The 19,041-nt window shown below is 40.8% G+C and overlaps 1 protein-coding gene across 1 annotated transcript; it reads right to left on the bottom strand.

Moving 5' to 3' along the window:
• Positions 1–16,632: 16,632 nt before the first annotated feature.
• Positions 16,633–18,163, bottom strand: LOC141059701 (uncharacterized). The gene is made up of 2 exons (XM_073555821.1): positions 17,557–18,163; positions 16,633–17,273 (listed from the first exon to the last, which is right to left on the bottom strand). The coding sequence occupies exons 1-2, from the start codon at positions 17,980–17,982 to the stop codon at positions 16,728–16,730; spliced, it is 972 nt and encodes a 323-aa protein (XP_073411922.1). The 5' UTR covers positions 17,983–18,163; the 3' UTR covers positions 16,633–16,727.
• Between the last annotated feature and the right edge of the window lie 878 nt (positions 18,164–19,041).

The raw sequence follows: 19,041 nt of genomic DNA, 5'->3' as shown, positions 1-19,041 counted from the left end.
AACTTGTGGAGCAGAAAACGAGTCCACAACAGCCTGCCTTATTTTGTGATGTCAGGAATTTTGTACAGTCCTGTGGGACTTGTTCTCGGTCTAAACCCTGTTCTTGTTCTAGTGGGTTGCTGATGCCCCTGCCGGTGCCCAAGAGGCCATGGACCCATATCTCAATGGATTTTATTTCTGATCTTCCTGTCTCTCAAAAAATGACTGTTATCTGGGTGATTTGTGATAGATTTTCGAAGATGGTCCATCTTGTACCACTCCCAAAGTTGCCATCTTCCGCTGAGTTGGTACCCTTGTTTTTACAACAGGTGGTCCGGTTACACGGGATTCCTGAGAACATTGTGTCCGATAGAGGGGTCCAGTTTGTTTCCAGATTCTGGAAAGCCTTTTGTTCCAATCTGGGAATTCAGTTATCCTTCTCCTCCGCGTTTCATCCCCAGACCAATGGGCAGACTGAGAGAACAAACCAGACCCTGGAGTCTTATTGAAGATGTTTTATATCTGCTGATCAAGATGATTGGGTCTCATTTTTACCCTTGGCCGAATTTGCGCTGAACAATAGAGCTAGTTCTGCCACTTTGATGTCACACTTTTTCTGTAATTTTGGGTTTCATCCTCGATTCTCTTCAGGGCAAGTGGAATCTTTGTCCTGCCCAGGTGTGGACACTGTGGTTGTGAGAATGCAGCAGATATGGGACCAAGTGGTGGATAATTTGTCACTCTCTCAGGAAAAGACCCACCATTTTTCCAACCGGCATAGGACCATTGGTCCCCGGTTTAAAGTGGGTGATATGGTTTGGTTGTCATCTAAGAATATTCCTATGAAGGTTGCATCTCCAAAATTTAAGCCAAGATTTATTGGACCTTATAAGATTTTGGAGATTCTTAATCCTGTTTCTTTTCGATTGGCTCTTCCAGTTACGTTCCAAATCCATAACGTATTTCACAAGTCTCTGTTGAAGAGGTTTGTTGAGCCAGTAGTTCCTGTGGTGGCACCTCCTGACCCTGTATTGGTTAAAGGCAATGTGGAATATGAGGTAGAGAAAATATTGGATTCTCGTTTGGTTAGACGGTGACTCCAGTATTTGGTCAAATGGAAGGGTTATAGCCAGGAGGATAATTCTTGGGCCTCTGCCTCTGATATTCATGCCAATAAATTGGTTCGTGGTTTTCACCGGGCCCATCCTGATCGGCCTGGTGGCATGGATGAGGGTTCGGTGACCCCTCCTCAAGGGGGGGTACTGTTGTGAACTCATTTTCTGCTCCACCAGTTGTAAGTTCTCCTTCCGTTCTCCCTCTCTTGGTGACAGGAGGTAGTGAGGTTGGTTTAATTGGTAGTGATCTGCCACCTGATGAGGAGGATAACGATTGGATCTCTGGAGTATCAGACTGGATATAAGACAGCCGACGCCCTATCCTGGTGCTGGTGATTCAGTCTGCTTCTCAGGTCTTGGACTTCAGCTCTGTTCCAGTCTTCTCAAGTTGTTTGTTTTTGCTAATGTTCACACTTGCTCTTGTTGGTCAATTCAGTTTTTTGTGTGGTCAGCTAGCCCCGGCTGGGGCTTTGCTGAATTTCCACTATTATTTATCTGTATTTGCCAATTTGCCTTTTTTGTCCCTTATTAGATTGGCCTCTTTTTGCTCTGTCTCAGAATATTTCAGAGTGCTGATATAGTGGAAGTCTAGTGACTTCAGGGTTAATTTTGCTATCAGAAGTGTTGGACATTATTTTTGTAGGGTTTTTGGCAGATTGCAGACAGTGCCTTCCCTTTCCTGTCCTTTCTAGTTAATTTGGCCCCATCGTTTGCTCAGTCTATTTTCCTGCCGTTGTTTGTGTTTTCATCTTGTTTCACCGTCAATACATGTGGGGGGCTGTCTTTCCTTTGGGGTCTGCTCTGGGCCAGTTAGTTTTCCTCTTTTCCTGCTTTAGGCTTTTGTAGCTCTCCGGTTGTGACGAGGCGTCTAGGATCATCGTAGGTACGATCCACGACTGCTGCTAGTTGTGTGGTTAAGATCAGGGATCTGCAATCTGCATAGTTACCAACCTCTCTGGTTTTCTGAGACTTAGCTTGTGTTGTTTTTTTTCCTCCTCGGTGACCCATTCATGACAGTCTATGATTGGCAGAACTCAAAAATATTTCCCGGATCCGCTCATTCCTCAACCACAAAAACACTAGTGCACGCTCTTATCATCTCCCACCTCGACTACTGCAAGCTCCTACTCTCTGCCCTCCCCTGTAGCACTCTGGCACTGCTCGAGTCCATCCTACACTCTGCTGCCCGACTAATCCACCTGTCTCCCTGCTATTCCCCAGCCTCCCCCCTATGCCAGGCCCTTCACTGGCTTCCTATTGCCCAGAGGATCCAATTCAAAACCCTAACCATGACATACAAAGCCATCCACAACCTGTCTCCTCCATACATCTGTGACATGGTCTCTAGGTACCTACCCGCACGCAACCTTCGATCATCCCAAGATCTCCTTCTCTACTCCCCCTTATTTCTTCTTCCCACAACCGCATACAAGACTTCTCCTGTGCTTCCTCCATACTCTGGAACTCCCTGCCGCAACACGTCAGGCTCTCACCATTAACAGAGACCTTCAAGAAGAACCTGAAGACCCACCTGTTCGGACAAGCCTACAGCCTGCAATGATCCTCGGTCTACTGAACCAAAGCACGACCTGCTCTACCCTCTCCTACTGTATTCTCACCCATCCCTGTAGACTGTGAGCCCTCACGGGCAGGGTCCCCTCTCCTTATGTACTTATGTGTCCCTTGTCTTACACTTGTCTATATTTTCCCTTTTCACATGTAAAGCGACATGCCGGGGGTCTGTGCGGGCTGCCGGGGGTCTGTGCGGGCCTGCTGGGGGTCTGTGCGGGCTGCCGGGGGTCTGTGCGGGCCTGCCGGGCGGCTGTACGGGCCTGCCGGGGGTCTGTGCGGGCCTGCCAGGGGTTGTGTGTGTGTGCAGACATCGTCCGATGGGACTACAAGTCCCATCGGGCTATGCCTGCTACAATGACAGTGATTGACACATTAACCAATGATGGGATAGTAGTAGTCCCATCATCCGGCTACTGTGTTGAATGTAAAAAAAAAAAAAAACATACATACATACTACATACTACATACATACTACATACATACTACATATATACTACATTCATACAACATACATACATACATACTACATATATACTACATTCATGCAACATACATACATACATACATACATACTACATACATACTACATATATACTACATTCATACAACATACATATTACATATTATGTACATACTACATATACTACATTCTTACAACATACATACATACATACTACATACATACTACGTATATACTACATTCATACAACATACATACATACATACAACATAATACATACATACTACATAAATACTACATTCATAAAACATACATACATACTACATGCATACTACATATATACAACATTCATACAACATACATACATACATACTACATACTACATACATACTACATATATACTACATTCATACAACATACATACATACATACTACATACATACTACATATATACTACATTCATACAACAAACATACATACTACATACATACTACATATACAGTATACTACATTCATACAACATACATACATACATACTACATACTACATACATACTACATATATACTACATTTATAGAACATACATACATACAGCATACATACTACATACATACTACATACAATACATTCATGCATTCATACACTACATACATATAGACATACAGTACATATAACATAGAGTACATACTCACCATCACTTGTCACTTTGATCCCCGAAGCCAGTGTCATCTCACTGTAAAAAATATTAATATAACAAACAACCGATATACTCCCTGATCCGGAGAAATCCATGAGTGTCCCACGACAATCTCCTGCAGTGCATCACTGAGAGGTTACTATAGTTCACTTGTCTCAGTTTATGGCAAAAGCTGTGTTGGAACTTTCTCACACAGCAATGACAAAAGTGAGACTAGGGACTATTTTTTTTACAGTGGCGGAGGAATACAGTGCGGATGGATACCTACCTCCTGTCATTGTATTCCTGGGGCCCCTAGAGAGGGGTCGCATCAGCTGATGCTGCTGTTCTCCACGGGAGATCGTCCTGGGACACTCGTGGATTTCTGCGGATCAGGGAGTATATCGGTTGTTTGTTATTTTAATATTTTTTACAGATGACACAGGCTTCGGTGAACAATGTGACAAGTGATGGTGAGTTTGTACTCTATGTTATATGTACTGTATGTCTATATGTATGTATTGTATGAATGTATGAATGTATTGTGTGTAGAATGTATGTAGTATGAAAGTTGTATGTCTGTAGCATGTTTTATGCATTTTGCATGTATTTAGTATGTATGTTGTATGTCTGTAGCATGTTTTATGTATGTTGTATATATGTAGTATGTATGTAGTATGTACTATGTATGTATGTATGTTGTATGAATGTAGTATATATGTAATATGTTTGTAGTAGCAGCACGGTGGCTCAGTGGTTAGCGTTGCAGCTCTGGGGTCCTGGGTTCGAATCCCACCAAGGACAACACCTGCAAGGAGTTTGTATGTTCTCCCCATGTTTGCGTGGGTTTCCTCCGGGCACTCCGGTTTCCTCCCACACTCCAAAGACATACTGATAGGGAATTTAGATTGTGAGCCCCATCGGGGACAGTGATGGTAATGTGTGCAAACTGTAAAGCGCTGCGGAATATGTTAGCGCTATATAAAAATAAAGATTATTATTATTAAAGATTATTGTAGTATGTTCGTTGTATGTCTGAAGCATGTTTATGTATGTTGTATGTATGTAGCATGTACTATGTATGTATGTTATATGAATGTAGTATATATGTAGTATGTATGTATGTTGCATGAATGTAGTATATATGTAATATGTTTGTAGTATGTTTGTTGTATGTCTGAAGCATGTTTATGTATGTTGTATGTATGTAGCATGTTGTATGTATGTTATATGAATGTAGTATATATGTAGTATGTATGTATGCATGTATGTTGAATGAAAGTAGTATATATGTAGCATGTATGTAGTAAGTATGTATGTTGCATGAATGTAGTATATATGTAGTACGTATGTAGTATGTATGTTGTATGAATGTAGTATATATGAAGTATGTATGTAGTATGTATGTATGTTCTATGAATGTAGTATATATCAAGTATGTATGTAGTATGTATGTTGTATGAATGTAGTATATTAGTAGTATGTATGCAGTATGTATGTTGTATGAATGTAATATATATGTAATATGTTTGTAGTATGTTTGTTGTATGTCTGTAGCATGTTTATGTATGTTGTATGTATGTAGCATGTACTATGTATGTATGTTATATGAATGTAGTATATATGTAGTATGTATGTAGTATGAATGTAGTATATATGTAGTATGTATGTAGTATGTATGTATGCATGTATGTTGTATGAATGTAGTATATATGTAGTATGTATGTAGTATGTATGTATGTTGTATGAATGTAGTATATATGTAGCATGTATGTAGTAAGTATGTATGTATGTTGTATGAATGTAGTATATATGTAGTACATATGTAGTATATATGTTGTATGAATGTAGTATATATGAAGTATGTATGTTGTATGTATGTATGTTCTATGAATGTAGTATATATGTATGTTGTATGAATGTAGTATATTTGTAGTATGTATGCAGTATGTATGTATGTTGTATGAATGTAGTATATATGAAGTATGTATGTAGTATGTATGTATGTTGTATGAATGTAGTATATATGAAGTATGTATGTAGTATGTATGTATGTTGTACGAATGTAGTATATATATAGTATGTATGTATGTTGTATGAATGTAGCATATAAGAAGTGTGTATGTAGTATGTATGTATGTTGTATGAATGTAGTATATATGAAGTGTGTATGTAGTATCTATGTATGTTGTATGAATGTAGTATATATGTAGTATGTATGTAGTATGTATGTATGCTGTATGAATGTAGTATATATGAAGTATGTATGTAGTATGTATGTATGTATGTTGTATGAATGTAGTATATATGTAGTATGTATGTAGTATGTATGTTTGTATGTTGTATGAATGTAGTATATATGTAGTATGTATGTATTATGTAGTATGTATGTATGTATGTTGTATGAATGTAGTATATATGTAGTATGTATGTATGTTGTATGAATGTAGCATATATGTAGTATGTACTTAATATGTAATATGTATGTTGTATGAATGTAGTATATATGTATTATGTATGCAGTATGTATGTATGTATGTATGTTGCATGAATGTAGTATATATGTAGTATGTATGTATGTATGTTGTATGAATGTAGTATATATGTAGTATGTATGTAGTATGTATGTATGTATGTTGCATGAATGTAGTATATATGTAGTATGTATGTATGTTGTACGAATGTAGTATACATGTAGTATGTATGTAGTATGTATGTATGTTCTATGAATGTAGTATATATGAAGTGTGTATGTAGTATGTAGTTTGTATGTATGTTGTATGAATGTAGTATATATGTAGTATGTATGTATGTTGTATGAATGTAGTATATATGAAGTATGTATGTATGTTGTATGAATGTAGTATATATGTAATATGTATGTAGTATGTATGTATGCTGTATGAATGAAGTATATATGAAGTATGTATGTAGTATGTATGTATGTTGTATGAATGTAGTATATATGTAGTATGTATGTAGTATGTATGTTTGTATGTTGTATGAATGTAGTATATATGTAGTATGTATGTATTATGTAGTATGTATGTATGTATGTTGTATGAATGTAGTATATATGTAGTATGTACGTAATATGTAATATGTATGTTGTATGAATGTAGTATATATGTAGTATGTATGTAGTATGTATGCATGTATGTATGTTGCATGAATGTAGTATATATGTGGTATGTATGTTGTATGTATGTAGTATATATGTAGTATGTATGTAGTATGTAGTATGTATGGTTTTTTTTTTTACATTCAACACAGTAGCCGGATGATGGGACTACTCATATCCCATCATTGGCTAATGTGTCAATCAGTGTCATTGTAGCAGGCATAGCCCAATGGGACTTCTAGTCCCGTCGGACGATGCCTGCACACACACACAACCCCCGGCAGGCCCACACAGACCCCCGGCAGGCCCGCACAGACCCCCGGCAGGCCCGCACAGACCCCTGAGAGGCCCGTACAGACCCTGCCCGCACACACAGACACGCACAGTGTCTGCCCATGCACCGCCCACATTCTTGCCCCCTCCCGAACTGGATGTGCAAGTAAAGAAAGGGGTTTTTTTAATTCCGATATTTCTGTCCCATTGACTTGCATGGGGTTTCCGGCATCGGAATCGGCAATACCCGATACTTTTTGGGTATCGGTCCGATCCAATCTGATCCGATATTTCTCAATATCGGAAAGTATCGCTCAACACTACACATTATTATTTTCTCAGTAAATACTGGAGGAGGCTGGTACCTATGTAGCAGTCTGAATGACTGTTCTCACAATTATAAACTCTTCAGAGCAAACTCTGCAGTCAGAATCTACTAATTAGTTCATGATATAGATGACTCCTAAAAGACAAGCCTGTATCCAGATGCTTTGTGGAGTCACCTTCCTTTGCTCTTACAACACTGAGTTATCCAGTGAAGTGGATAAACAGATAACCTCAGTCTCCACCTAGAATGCAGGAGACACTGCTACACAATGATACACTGACAACAGCAGTCTGGCAGAGCCCATTTTATGACCTAACAGCCCAGCCCACCAGGCATCTGCCCAATAAGGCAGATTTGTAGTCCAAACCTGATCCAGAGACACGGAGTCCATCACCCGTGACTGCAAGTATTCAGGAAAAATATATATCTTTTCACTGTGTTAGCCAGTTGATAGAAAAATCTTAAAATTTGAGAGTCCTCAGTGGTGGATACCTTTTCATGGCTAAAAGGTGATAACAAATTGCAAGCTTTCAAGACTACCCAGGTCTCTTCACCATGCATCGAATAACACAAAATCTAAATAGTCACATATTTATGCACAAGAGGACACAGGAATAATGAAATAGTTAAAGGCCCCATCACACACAGCGATTTCACTAGCGAGATCACTGATTTTGTGACGCCACAGCAATCTGTCCAGCAAGATCGCTGTGTGTGACGAGGATCAGCGACCGGCCTCCCTGCCGGTTATCGCTGATTGTGCTTGATCGGCGTGGGCCATTTTTCGATCATTGGTCTCCTGCTGGCCAGCACGCATCGCTGCATGTGGCAGTGAGAGACCAGCGATCAGAGATGCTGGACGCTGGTTTCCAAGGTAAACATCAGGTATCCAGGAGTCGCGCAGCTCTTAGATACCAGATGTTTACCTTGGAAACCAGCGTGTATGCCGGTTTCCAAGGTAAACATCAGGTATCCAGGAGCCGCGACTCCTGGATACCTGATGATTACATTAGAAACAAGGGTCCAGTGTCTTGTGACAGCTCACCAGCAATCGGCCTAACGATGTCCCAGCGATCCCATCATGTCGGATCGATGGTGGGGTCGCTGGGACATCGTTATGTGTAACAGGGCCTTAAGACAAGTGACGTGAAGCAACACTAAGTTGTGCCCATAAATATTGGAACAGCTCATAGATAAGGAGTGTGAAAGTTTTATTGTTCTGTGATTGAGATGCAAGTATTCAGAGACTGATTCCTTTATTTCCATTATGGTCAACTACTCCTGTTCAGAGCTCATCCAGTTAACGAGACTTCCACCTTTCACTTGCTATATTCCTTATTGCCTATGTCATACTTTCCGACCTGTACAAAAGAGAGACGGACAAATTATGTGGTACATACTTTGTGGCAAATTTTGACCACACCCACATCCACATGCCAAGTAAGATCCATTTACCATTTCTTACTACACTGGCAGGAGGAGATGTCAAAGGAGTGGTAATAGTGAGGTACATTCAGTAGATGCCATGGACAGCAAGGAATAGACCCTGAATCCAGGATGGCTGGCAATAGAAATGAACAGACTGCTTCACAGGACTGTGGTCTAGCATCCAGCTTGGTAGTACCTGGCAACTGGATGGGGGCCTGCAAAACTCTTACCTTCCAACATCCCCGGCGAGGCTTTTGACTAGCCAAGGCCCGGCGCAACATCATCTGTGTGTCATGCTCATCTCTAGTTGGGATGTATGGAATTATTTTTTGTTCATTTATTCATAGGTGTAGCAGCCAGAACTTTCTCATATATTTGTAAACTTTACTTTATAATCTTTGGCTTTTTGTTTTCTTTAAGGCAATTTTCACACTGTCAGAGAAGGGATTTCTATCCTACTCGGGCTTATTCTGTCTTAGGTACCCAAGCTATTAACAATAATCAGAGAGACACATACATGAGTTGTCTTCCCAAATGGACATGGTGATCTTTTATAAGGCAAGATCAAAGGGAATTGAGGCATTACACAATAATCTGGCAGAAATATCAGTTAAGTAATGTGTGGTCAAACACATCCTGAGATACAAGATAAATTACAAAAGAGAATGTGGGGAACTTTCCAGAACGTTCCATATGTCAGTGTGCATTGGATCAAAAGTTGAAGTTCTCAAGAGAATTTGGGCTGAATCCACAGAAATGTGGGTGGTTGTCCTATATCCTCATAGAATTTGGAAACAACAATATGTCCTTGACCAATTTCTGGGAATTGTAAGAAAAACCATAAGGTCTTAAAAATATCTGCACGTAGACAGATGATAATTGAAACATAGGTTATTCTTGCATAACACTATATTCTAATTTTATTCAGCTTAAGGAAGAGAACAGAAATTAACCATTTCTTTCACAACTCAAAGGGTATATACTGTGATTTTTATTTTCTGCAGCTGTCTGCACCAAACTGCAAATTAACAATCTTCTCTGGTTATTGAATTTTTGCTGCATTTTTAATGAATTTTTACATCATGTTTGATGCATTTTTGGTGCAGATGTGAAACTATGTTTTCATGTGGTTTTTATAGTACAGAAAAGCTTTGATTCTGCAATTAAAAAAGTAACTGCTGTAGGGATGATCAGTCCCTAACAATAGTTCGTACTAGAAACTGGTACCAAACACAGACTTCCAAACATGTTCGGGAAACGTGTTCCAAGTCGAGATTACTGTTTGGGTTCTCCAGTCTTTCAGAATAGCCTATCAACAAGCTCTAAAGTATTGGCATGACTCTGATTGGTCAATGTACCACATGACCAAGTCTATATAATGCCGGGTCACGTTTTGCACCATCATTCTGTCTTCAGGGACTGGTGCCTTAAGAGTCAGTAATGTCATTGTCCGTGAGACATGACTGCGAGTGCCCTATGCAAGAGGCTGCATAGGTCATTTGCGTTCATGTCTCACAGGTGATGACTTTACTGACGTCATTGCTGGTTAGATAATTTAGAGAATTGATGGATGTCATGGGAACACCAAGGATTATGTCAGAACTGCTGGGAATTTTTTATTAATAAATAAGCCAAGGAATGTGTGGGGGAGTTTTTATTCAAATAAACTTTTTTCTCCTGTATGTGTATTTTTTTAAACTTCGTAGGTTAGTAATGGGTATGTCTGATAGACCCCTCTCCATTACTACCCCCTGGGCTTGATACAGCTGACATTACAAAGCTGACATCAATCCATAAACTATTACTCTGATTACCACAACACCACAGCAATCGGGAAGAGCAGTGGCTAAGTGCCAGAATTGATGCCTCTAATGGATGCGTCATTTCTGGGGTGACTGAGGGCTGGTCTTATTAGGCTGGGAAGGGGCCAATATCCCTGGACATTCCCAGCCTATTAATATCAGCCCCCAAGCTGTCTTAGTTGGTTATTAATAATAGGGGGACCCCACATCATTGTTTTTTGAGTCCACCATTTTTAATAACCAGTAAAGGATAATCAGACAGCTGGGGGCTGATATTAATTGGCTGGTAAGGTCCATGGATATTGGACCCTGTTATTGAAAATGGGAACCCCAAGCTATTTTTTTAATTTGTACAGTAAATTACACATGCAATGCACAGCTCCACTCCACCAATTGGACTTCCGCCTCCTGGTTCAAGACTATTTTTAGTATCTTATTGATAGATGCTACTCCTCAAGCGCCACCACCAGCGCTATTTTGCTGCAGCCACATTGTTTTATCCTCTAGCAAAATGGCGGCAGTGCCAGTGATAACTGGTTTGCTTTAAATGTTGCTGTCAGAGTTTATCAGGTTAACATCTGCAGGTGGAGATCCACTCAACCCTTGCCTGTTAAAAGCACCTCGTGGTTGAATCAGCCATCATCTGCAGGAAAAGGTGCAGGTTCGCTTTGCTTAAAAATGCTGATTCACATTTGCACCAAAAATATGTCAAATAAAGAGGAAAAAGCCATAAAGCCAAACAGCAAACATGTAATAATTGCAGAAAATTGTTATTGCATCATGTGGTGCAAACACCAGTAGAAAACGTGCAAAAATCCAGCATTTACACTACATGTAAACATGACCTCAGCATTATAGTTTTATCACATTTTTATAGGTTTAATGTATACAAAAATTAATTCACATCACTTTTTCACCCCATTTACTGATCACCACAAATAATCTGATCATTGTGTTGTGCAAGTTGTTACGTTCAAAAATCTCATTAAAAATGTAATTATTGAAATTGTTTTGCATTATTTTTTAGTAATTTTATAGAAAGAAAAAATTTGACTTTTATTTTGCCTCTAAAATACAGGGACATATAAATACACTGCTATATACAATATATCTCCATGTACAAATATAATTTGCCTATGATTTCAATGCAGTTTCAAGTGTATGACATCCTCCCATTCCTGTCAGTGCAGGCTATGGCTTATAGCTTTTGCTCCTGCCTTCAATGATGCAGGTTCTTATTGGTTTGGTTGCTTGGAGACCAATTCATAAGAAAAGAAGAAATTAATTATAAGTGTGTGCAGAGAGATGCCGGCCCTGCCCCCCAAGGAGGAGGAGCGATGAAGAAGCAGCACAGAGAAAGTGAGTAGATGCCGTTACCTGTCTGGACAACGAGACTGTCCTCTCAATCTCATTGAATATGGGACCATTGGTAGCTATGCTTATGTTTACTGCAATATTTCCTATACTCCAAAGTAAATCTTTGTTACAAATAAATCCAGCCAGTGTCATTATCACCTATGCACCTGCATCTTACACGAACAAAAAGCAAAATAACATTTTCCTATCTTTGAGCTAACTGAATATAAGATGCAGCAGCGCTTTTTCAGATCGATGTTGACATTTTAGCTCTCCCCCAGCCTGCTTTAGTTAAAATCTTCAAAGACTTTTCTAATGATAAAATCATAATTTTTTAGGTTTGGATGTTTACAAAATAACAAAGGGAGACATAAACACCTACCGCATACCCTTATGGATCCAGCACAGATGACCTGAAAAATCTGCATCAGCTTGAAAAATGGTGTTGAGATTTCAACTGGAGAGCTGAAGCCTGTGATTGGATACAACAGTCAACTGACTATGTAAGGGAGGGACAGGACTGTAGTCGTGACCTGAGATACTGTAACATCGATGTCCAGTCCTTCCTTTACAGAAAACTGTATTCTTCTCTTCAGCATACCTGCATCTCCACATCCAGACTCCCCTGGGCATTTCCCAGGCAACGACGGTCCCTCCTTCAGGTGACCCCCAGTAACAGAGACACAGTACAGGTTAAAGGGGGTTTTACACTAAGCGAGATCGCTAATGATATCGCTCAAGCGACACCGATATTGTGACGCGACAGCGATCACGCTAGCGATCTCGTTAAGTGTGAAAGGTAGCAGCGACCGGACCCCCCGTCGGCTATCGCTGATCGTGCTCGAATGTGCAGGTACATTTTTCCATCGCTGACGTCCCGCTGTCCAGTAATTATCGTTGTGTTTGAAGCTTTTAAAACGATGAGCGACGTCAATAACGACGCATGGCTCAGCGACACAGGCGTGACTTACCTGCCACGCCTCCTCTTCCCTATTGGTCTTCAAAGCGCTGACAATGTGCGAAATGTATCTGACAAAAAAGGTATAAAAGACAACGCTTGAACGCCTCATTCAACACTTTGTTCCCAAGCATATTGGATGTTAACCGGTTTGGTTCCAGTGTGAGTCGCTACAGCGTATATATTTTAACGGCTTTCACAACGCGGTTGCTTCGGCGTCCCTATTGTAATCGCTATTGCGCTTTTATTAGTGGATTCATTTTATTCATCAAAAGAACAACTCTGTTTGCCAGGTATGTATTTTAATAGTACCAATTTTTTTTTTTTTAGAGTAATACTGTTAATGATTATTGTGTTGGCTTTATACAAATGAAGCTCTTGTTATCAAATCGTCTATTGATTTTATTTTATGTTGCAGTTTGTATATCATGAACGGCGCAGAGCGTGCTATTGTGGCTGCTGCTTTGGTGTTGGAGGCTGGTCGGCTACATGAAGAGGCACAGATGCAAGAGAGGCGTTCCAAAAGAAAGCGGCGCATGTGGACCAGAGAGTGGTTGGCGAAGAGGTCCGAATTCTCACACATGCAGCTCGTAAGAGAACTGCAGGAGAACAATCCTCAGGATTTCAAGAACTATCTGCGGATGTCAGAGGACTCTTTCAAATTTTTACTAGCCAGGGTGACGCCATTGATTGAAAGGAGAAATACCAAAATGCGAGCTGCTGTGCCGGTAGACGAACGATTGACCGTGACGCTGAGATTCCTGGCCACCGGACGATCACTGAAAGATCTGCAATTTTCTTCTGCCGTTTCTTTGTCACTGCTCAGCAGTTTGATTCCTGAAACATGCAATGCCATAGTTCAAAGCCTCAGGAGCTACATCCAGTTTCCTACAACAGTGGCGGAGTGGAAAAATATTGCCTCTGATTTTGAGCGGCTTTGGCAGTTCCCAAACTGTGGGGGGGCTTTGGATGGTAAACATGTGAGGATCACCCAACCGCCAAACAGTGGATCCTATTTTTACAATTATAAGGGCTATTTTAGTGTAATCCTTATGGCCCTTGTTAATGCAAACTACGAGTTCATAAATGTTGATGTTGGCATGAACGGCAGGATTTCAGATGGTGGAGTGTTAGAACATACACTTTTTGGCGAGCGATTGACCAATTGTGACCTGAACCTGCCTCCCAACACAGAGACAACCGCCAACCTCAACTTTGTTTTTGTCGGTGATGAAGCCTTCGCGCTGCATGCGAATCTACTGAAACCGTACCAACAAAAAAGTGTGACGGAGCAAACACGTATATTTAACTACCGTTTGTCAAGGGCACGAAGGGTTGTTGAGAATGCGTTTGGCATCATGGCCAGCCGCTTTCGGATTTTCCACACACCCATAAACCTAAAGTTGCAATCCATTGACTCGGTCGTTATGGCTTGTTGCGTGCTGCACAATTTTCTGCGGCGCCGCGATGCAAATGATTACACTCCGCCTGCCTTTGTGGACTCTGTTGACACAACAAATGGTCAGCTTGTTCTTGGTAGGTGGCGCGACAATGATCCCGCAGTACCTGGACTTCAAGCACTGGCAAGGGGAAGAAACCGTGATGATGCTAAGGCCTGCAGGGACGAATACTGCCAATATTTTAATGGGCCTGGTGCTGTTACTTGGCAGCATGAAATCTAGACAGCAAAAGTGTTTATTTAACATGTTTATTTCATTCTTGTGTGATAAAAACAACAATAAATTCACATAGTTGCTACTTTTCAAAGTGTTACTGGTTTTTAAAAGAAAAAAAAAATAACAAAGCCCTGAGACACAGTATCAGCACTGTAGCGATCCGTTAACACGCCATTTTACAACCGCCCTTAAGTGGACTCTATAGCGTCACCGATAAGCGCGCAGTAGTACCAGAACAAAAAGTACGCAGTAGCGTCACCAAATGAGGCGGGAAAACGTCGTGACGTCACGACGTTCTTGTGGCCGTCCCTGCTGCGTTGTGAAAGCAAAACAGGAAGCAATGGCTGGTAGACAGAGAGCTACACCTTGGGGGGAGGCCGAAATGCGTTTCCTGGTACAGGAGATGGAGAGGCGCGATTATGCGTGTGGACAGGCGCATGCACACCCCATGAGACACAAGCGGGCTGTGTTGCGTAGGATCAGGCGAGGACTGTTACGCCGGTTCGGAGTTGAACGCACCACAACGCAAATCAGAAAAAAACTGGCAGATCTGCGCTTTCGCTCAAGAGACCTCCTCACCAGCCTCCAACAACAAGTGCGGAGGGACCGAGGTGAGTGTTCCAGATAGTATGTTTTAAACTTTTTTCTGTTTTTTTTTTTTTTTTTTCCAACTGGGTTTACAGTGTAAAAAAAAAAAAAAAAAAATATGATTCGCACAAGTGAAATTGCACAACGCAAATATAAGTCGTTTTGCCCTCAGTTTTGTTTTTTCCAAACAGCGGCGCATGCGGCGGCCCCAGCCCCATCAGCACCTGCAGCACCAACATCCCCCGCAGCACACGCAAGCCAGGCGGTGCAAGCATCTCCTGAAGCAGAGTCCGTAAGTGTATAAAATGCGTTTGTTCATGTTATTAGTATTGTTATTGGGTTGAAAATTACAAGAATAGGGGGGGGGGAAAGAAGTCATGGTTCACATAAGCCGAACGGAAAATAAAAACCAAAGTTTATTCCAGGGAGGAAACAATAATGGAGTATTACAATACCGTTTCTTTTTTTTTATGTTTTCACCGCTTTGGAAATGTTCAATGCTCAATTTCATATTTTTAGATACCTGAGCCCGTAAGGACCCCCTCGCCCCCCTCAACGCCTCAACCACAAATTGCTTCCTCCACTTCATCCCCAATTGGTGTGTTTTCTCCAGTATCACTCCGGGAAGCTGGAGCTGACTCGACCTCCGGTAATAATTTTTTTTTTTTTTTTTTTTTTTAAGCATGTGTGAAATTATAATTTGTGTAACAGTTGCTGGCATACTCTTTATTTAGACATTTTTTTTTCTAGTACGTGTTGCCACTCGACGTGGAAGGACTGTTATCTCCTCTTCTGAAGAGTCAGAGGCGCAACAAAAACGTAAGTGTTTCACCACAAGCATGAACCGTATGCACCCATCTGCTGCCACTTAACACTATGGCCCCATATTGCGATCCATTGGATATGGCCCATTTGCTACCAAACCCACATTATGCCACCATATGCTGCTCCACATACTATGGCACCGTATGCATGGACATTTACAAAACCGCCATCAACAATGTAAATTTCCTCAACAGAAATACCAACCTTACCTGAACTCTTGGCAGCACACAGGAGGGCGATGTCTGCGTTACACCAACTCGGAGTGATGCTGGACCAATTTGTGGCAGCCCAACCGCAGGGTGATAACATTTAATTTTTTTTTGTTTTGTTTTAAAAAATTGTCTATGTCATGTTGACATATGTTAAACTTTCATGGTTTGTTTAAAAATCAGTCTTAAAGAAAGAAATTAAAAAGCCTAACTGGCAAAACAATTTTTGTCTCAGTCTAGAAAGGACTTGGAATTGTAGTCATGTGTAAAGCAAAGATTTTAATTACACTTTTTATTTTTTATAAACAAACAAAAAAGAAAAACCAAACAATTTTGTTAATACAAAAAGTTAACATAACAACTATAATTGAGTGTAACTTAAGTCTGAGTCATTCAGTTGCTGCCTTCCAGGATTTATGAATGGGCCAGACTGCCAATGTGGGGTTCCAAAGTTCATGCTGTGTAGCGGCTGAATCGCCCTTCTTGGCGTGCTTGTTACCTGTTCTTGTGTCTGCGGCCTTGGGGTTATTGACATTGCTTGGGAATCCACCAGAATATAACTGTCTTTTAGTTGTCCAACAGCAGCTTTATTTAGCGCTTCGAATATAATTCTCTCAGCCTGAAGCCTTTGTGTAACGTCCAGAGACCGAAGTCTTTCGTCCACCATGTGCGCAAAGCCCCCAATGGCTTGCTTTTCCTGCAGCGACAATATGTTCTTTGCTATATCGACAAACTCAGGAAAAGGTGGAGCGGTGGCCTTTCTTTTTCTACTCACAGGGTTACGCCTTTGCACAGTGTACGCTCCCACGGACACACTTGCCTCCTCTGCCTCCTCGTCGGTTGGGTTTGATGTTGCAGGGGTTTCAGGAATTACACATGGTGTAGGTGACACCTCTTCTGTTACATGCTGCAAGAACAGAAAAAAAAGGTTAAAACACAGAAAAAGTAAAACGAGTGTTTTTTAAACACATAACAATAATTTATTAAGAGGGGGTGTGAACATTGGTACTGGCTACGTACTGTCATCGACAAAATGTGTAGAAATTATGTAATGATAAACCAATTTAAAATGAAGAGGTATCAGCTGTGAACAAAGTTACAAATCATCAACTTAATGACTAAAACTCAACTGTACCATGTACATATATATGTATCATAGGTTATTGGAGGGAAACCCAAAACATACTTACATCGACTAGAGGGGAATCAGGCCGTGTCACTGTTTCTTCCTCTTGTGGCAGTGACATAGAACAGTGCATAACCCTGGGGATTTCCTGGTCTCGCGTAAACTCCAGCAAGTTGTAGTACCACAACTTCGGAACATACACTTCATCGGTACCTGCCCCAGACCTTGTTGACTTTTCCACCTTGTTCAATTCCTTTTTGAACACTGTGCGTAGAGCTTGAATTTTTTTTTTAATAACAGCCTCGTCAACTGTTTCGCTTGGGTGATTTTCTTGATATAGATTGACAAGTTTTTCATATGCAACCTTCTTCTTGTATTTGTTACTGTAATCAGGAGACTTCACCTTCCATAGGCAGGGCAGTGAGCGATACATCTCAATAAATAGGCGTATGAACTCTTGGCTGTTAGCAACTTGGCTACTTGATGCCATCTGTAATAAAAAAGAAAGGAAATGGTGAGAACTCTTTCATTTAGGTACGGACATACATTTTATAACAAATAGTTTGTATCGCATAAGCTTGGTCGCTGTCCTAGAAAGGTATCCCGTTCAACAATTACAAAAATGGGGGCGGGCGCGGTTTCAAAACTAAAATGGCTGCTCGGACATGTGCATATGGACAAAATGAACATAGACACAATAAAAAAGAGTTTGAATCGCATAAGCTTGGTCGCTGTCCTAGAAAGGTATCCCGTTCAACAATTACAAAAATGGGGGCGGGCGCGGTTTCAAAACTAAAATGGCTGCTCGGACATGTGCATATGGACAAAATGAACATAGACACAATAAAAAAGAGTTTGAATCGCATAAGCTTGGTCGCTGTCCTAGAAAGGTATCCCGTTCAACAATTACAAAAATGGGGGCGGGCGCGGTTTCAAAACTAAAATGGCTGCTCGGACATGTGCATATGGACAAAATGAACATAGACACAATAAAAAAGAGTTTGAATCGCATAAGCTTGGTCGCTGTCCTAGAAAGGTATCCCGTTCAACAATTACAAAAATGGGGGCGGGCGCGGTTTCAAAACTAAAATGGCTGCTCGGACATGTGCATATGGACAAAATGAACATAGACACAATAAAAAAGAGTTTGAATCGCATAAGCTTGGTCGCTGTCCTAGAAAGGTATCCCGTTCAACAATTACAAAAATGGGGGCGGGCGCGGTTTCAAAACTAAAATGGCTGCTCGGACATGTGCATATGGACAAAATGAACATAGACACAATAAAAAAGAGTTTGAATCGCATAAGCTTGGTCGCTGTCCTAGAAAGGTATCCCGTTCAACAATTACAAAAATGGGGGCGGGCGCGGTTTCAAAACTAAAATGGCTGCTCGGACATGTGCATATGGACAAAATGAACATAGACACAATAAAAAAGAGTTTGAATCGCATAAGCTTGGTCGCTGTCCTAGAAAGGTATCCCGTTCAACAATTACAAAAATGGGGGCGGGCGCGGTTTCAAAACTAAAATGGCTGCTCGGACATGTGCAT

This window comes from Dendrobates tinctorius, unplaced genomic scaffold (genome assembly GCF_039654945.1).
Source record: "Dendrobates tinctorius isolate UK_male_01 unplaced genomic scaffold, ASM3965494v1 ptg000230l, whole genome shotgun sequence".
NCBI classification, from domain to species: Eukaryota; Metazoa; Chordata; class Amphibia; order Anura; family Dendrobatidae; genus Dendrobates; species Dendrobates tinctorius.
Note: the sequence above shows the minus strand (reverse complement) of the source record. Positions and strands in the feature narration are given on the sequence as shown.

Excerpts from the sequence above, each read along its gene's own strand:
- LOC141059701 (XM_073555821.1), bottom strand. The coding sequence starts at position 17,982 with ATGGCATCAAGTAGCCAAGTTGCTAACAGCCAAGAGTTCATACGCCTA. Across the intron at positions 17,274-17,556 it reads CTGATTCCCCTCTAGTCGAT|CATGTAACAGAAGAGGTGTC; the intron begins GTAAGTATGTTT and ends CTGTTCTTGCAG.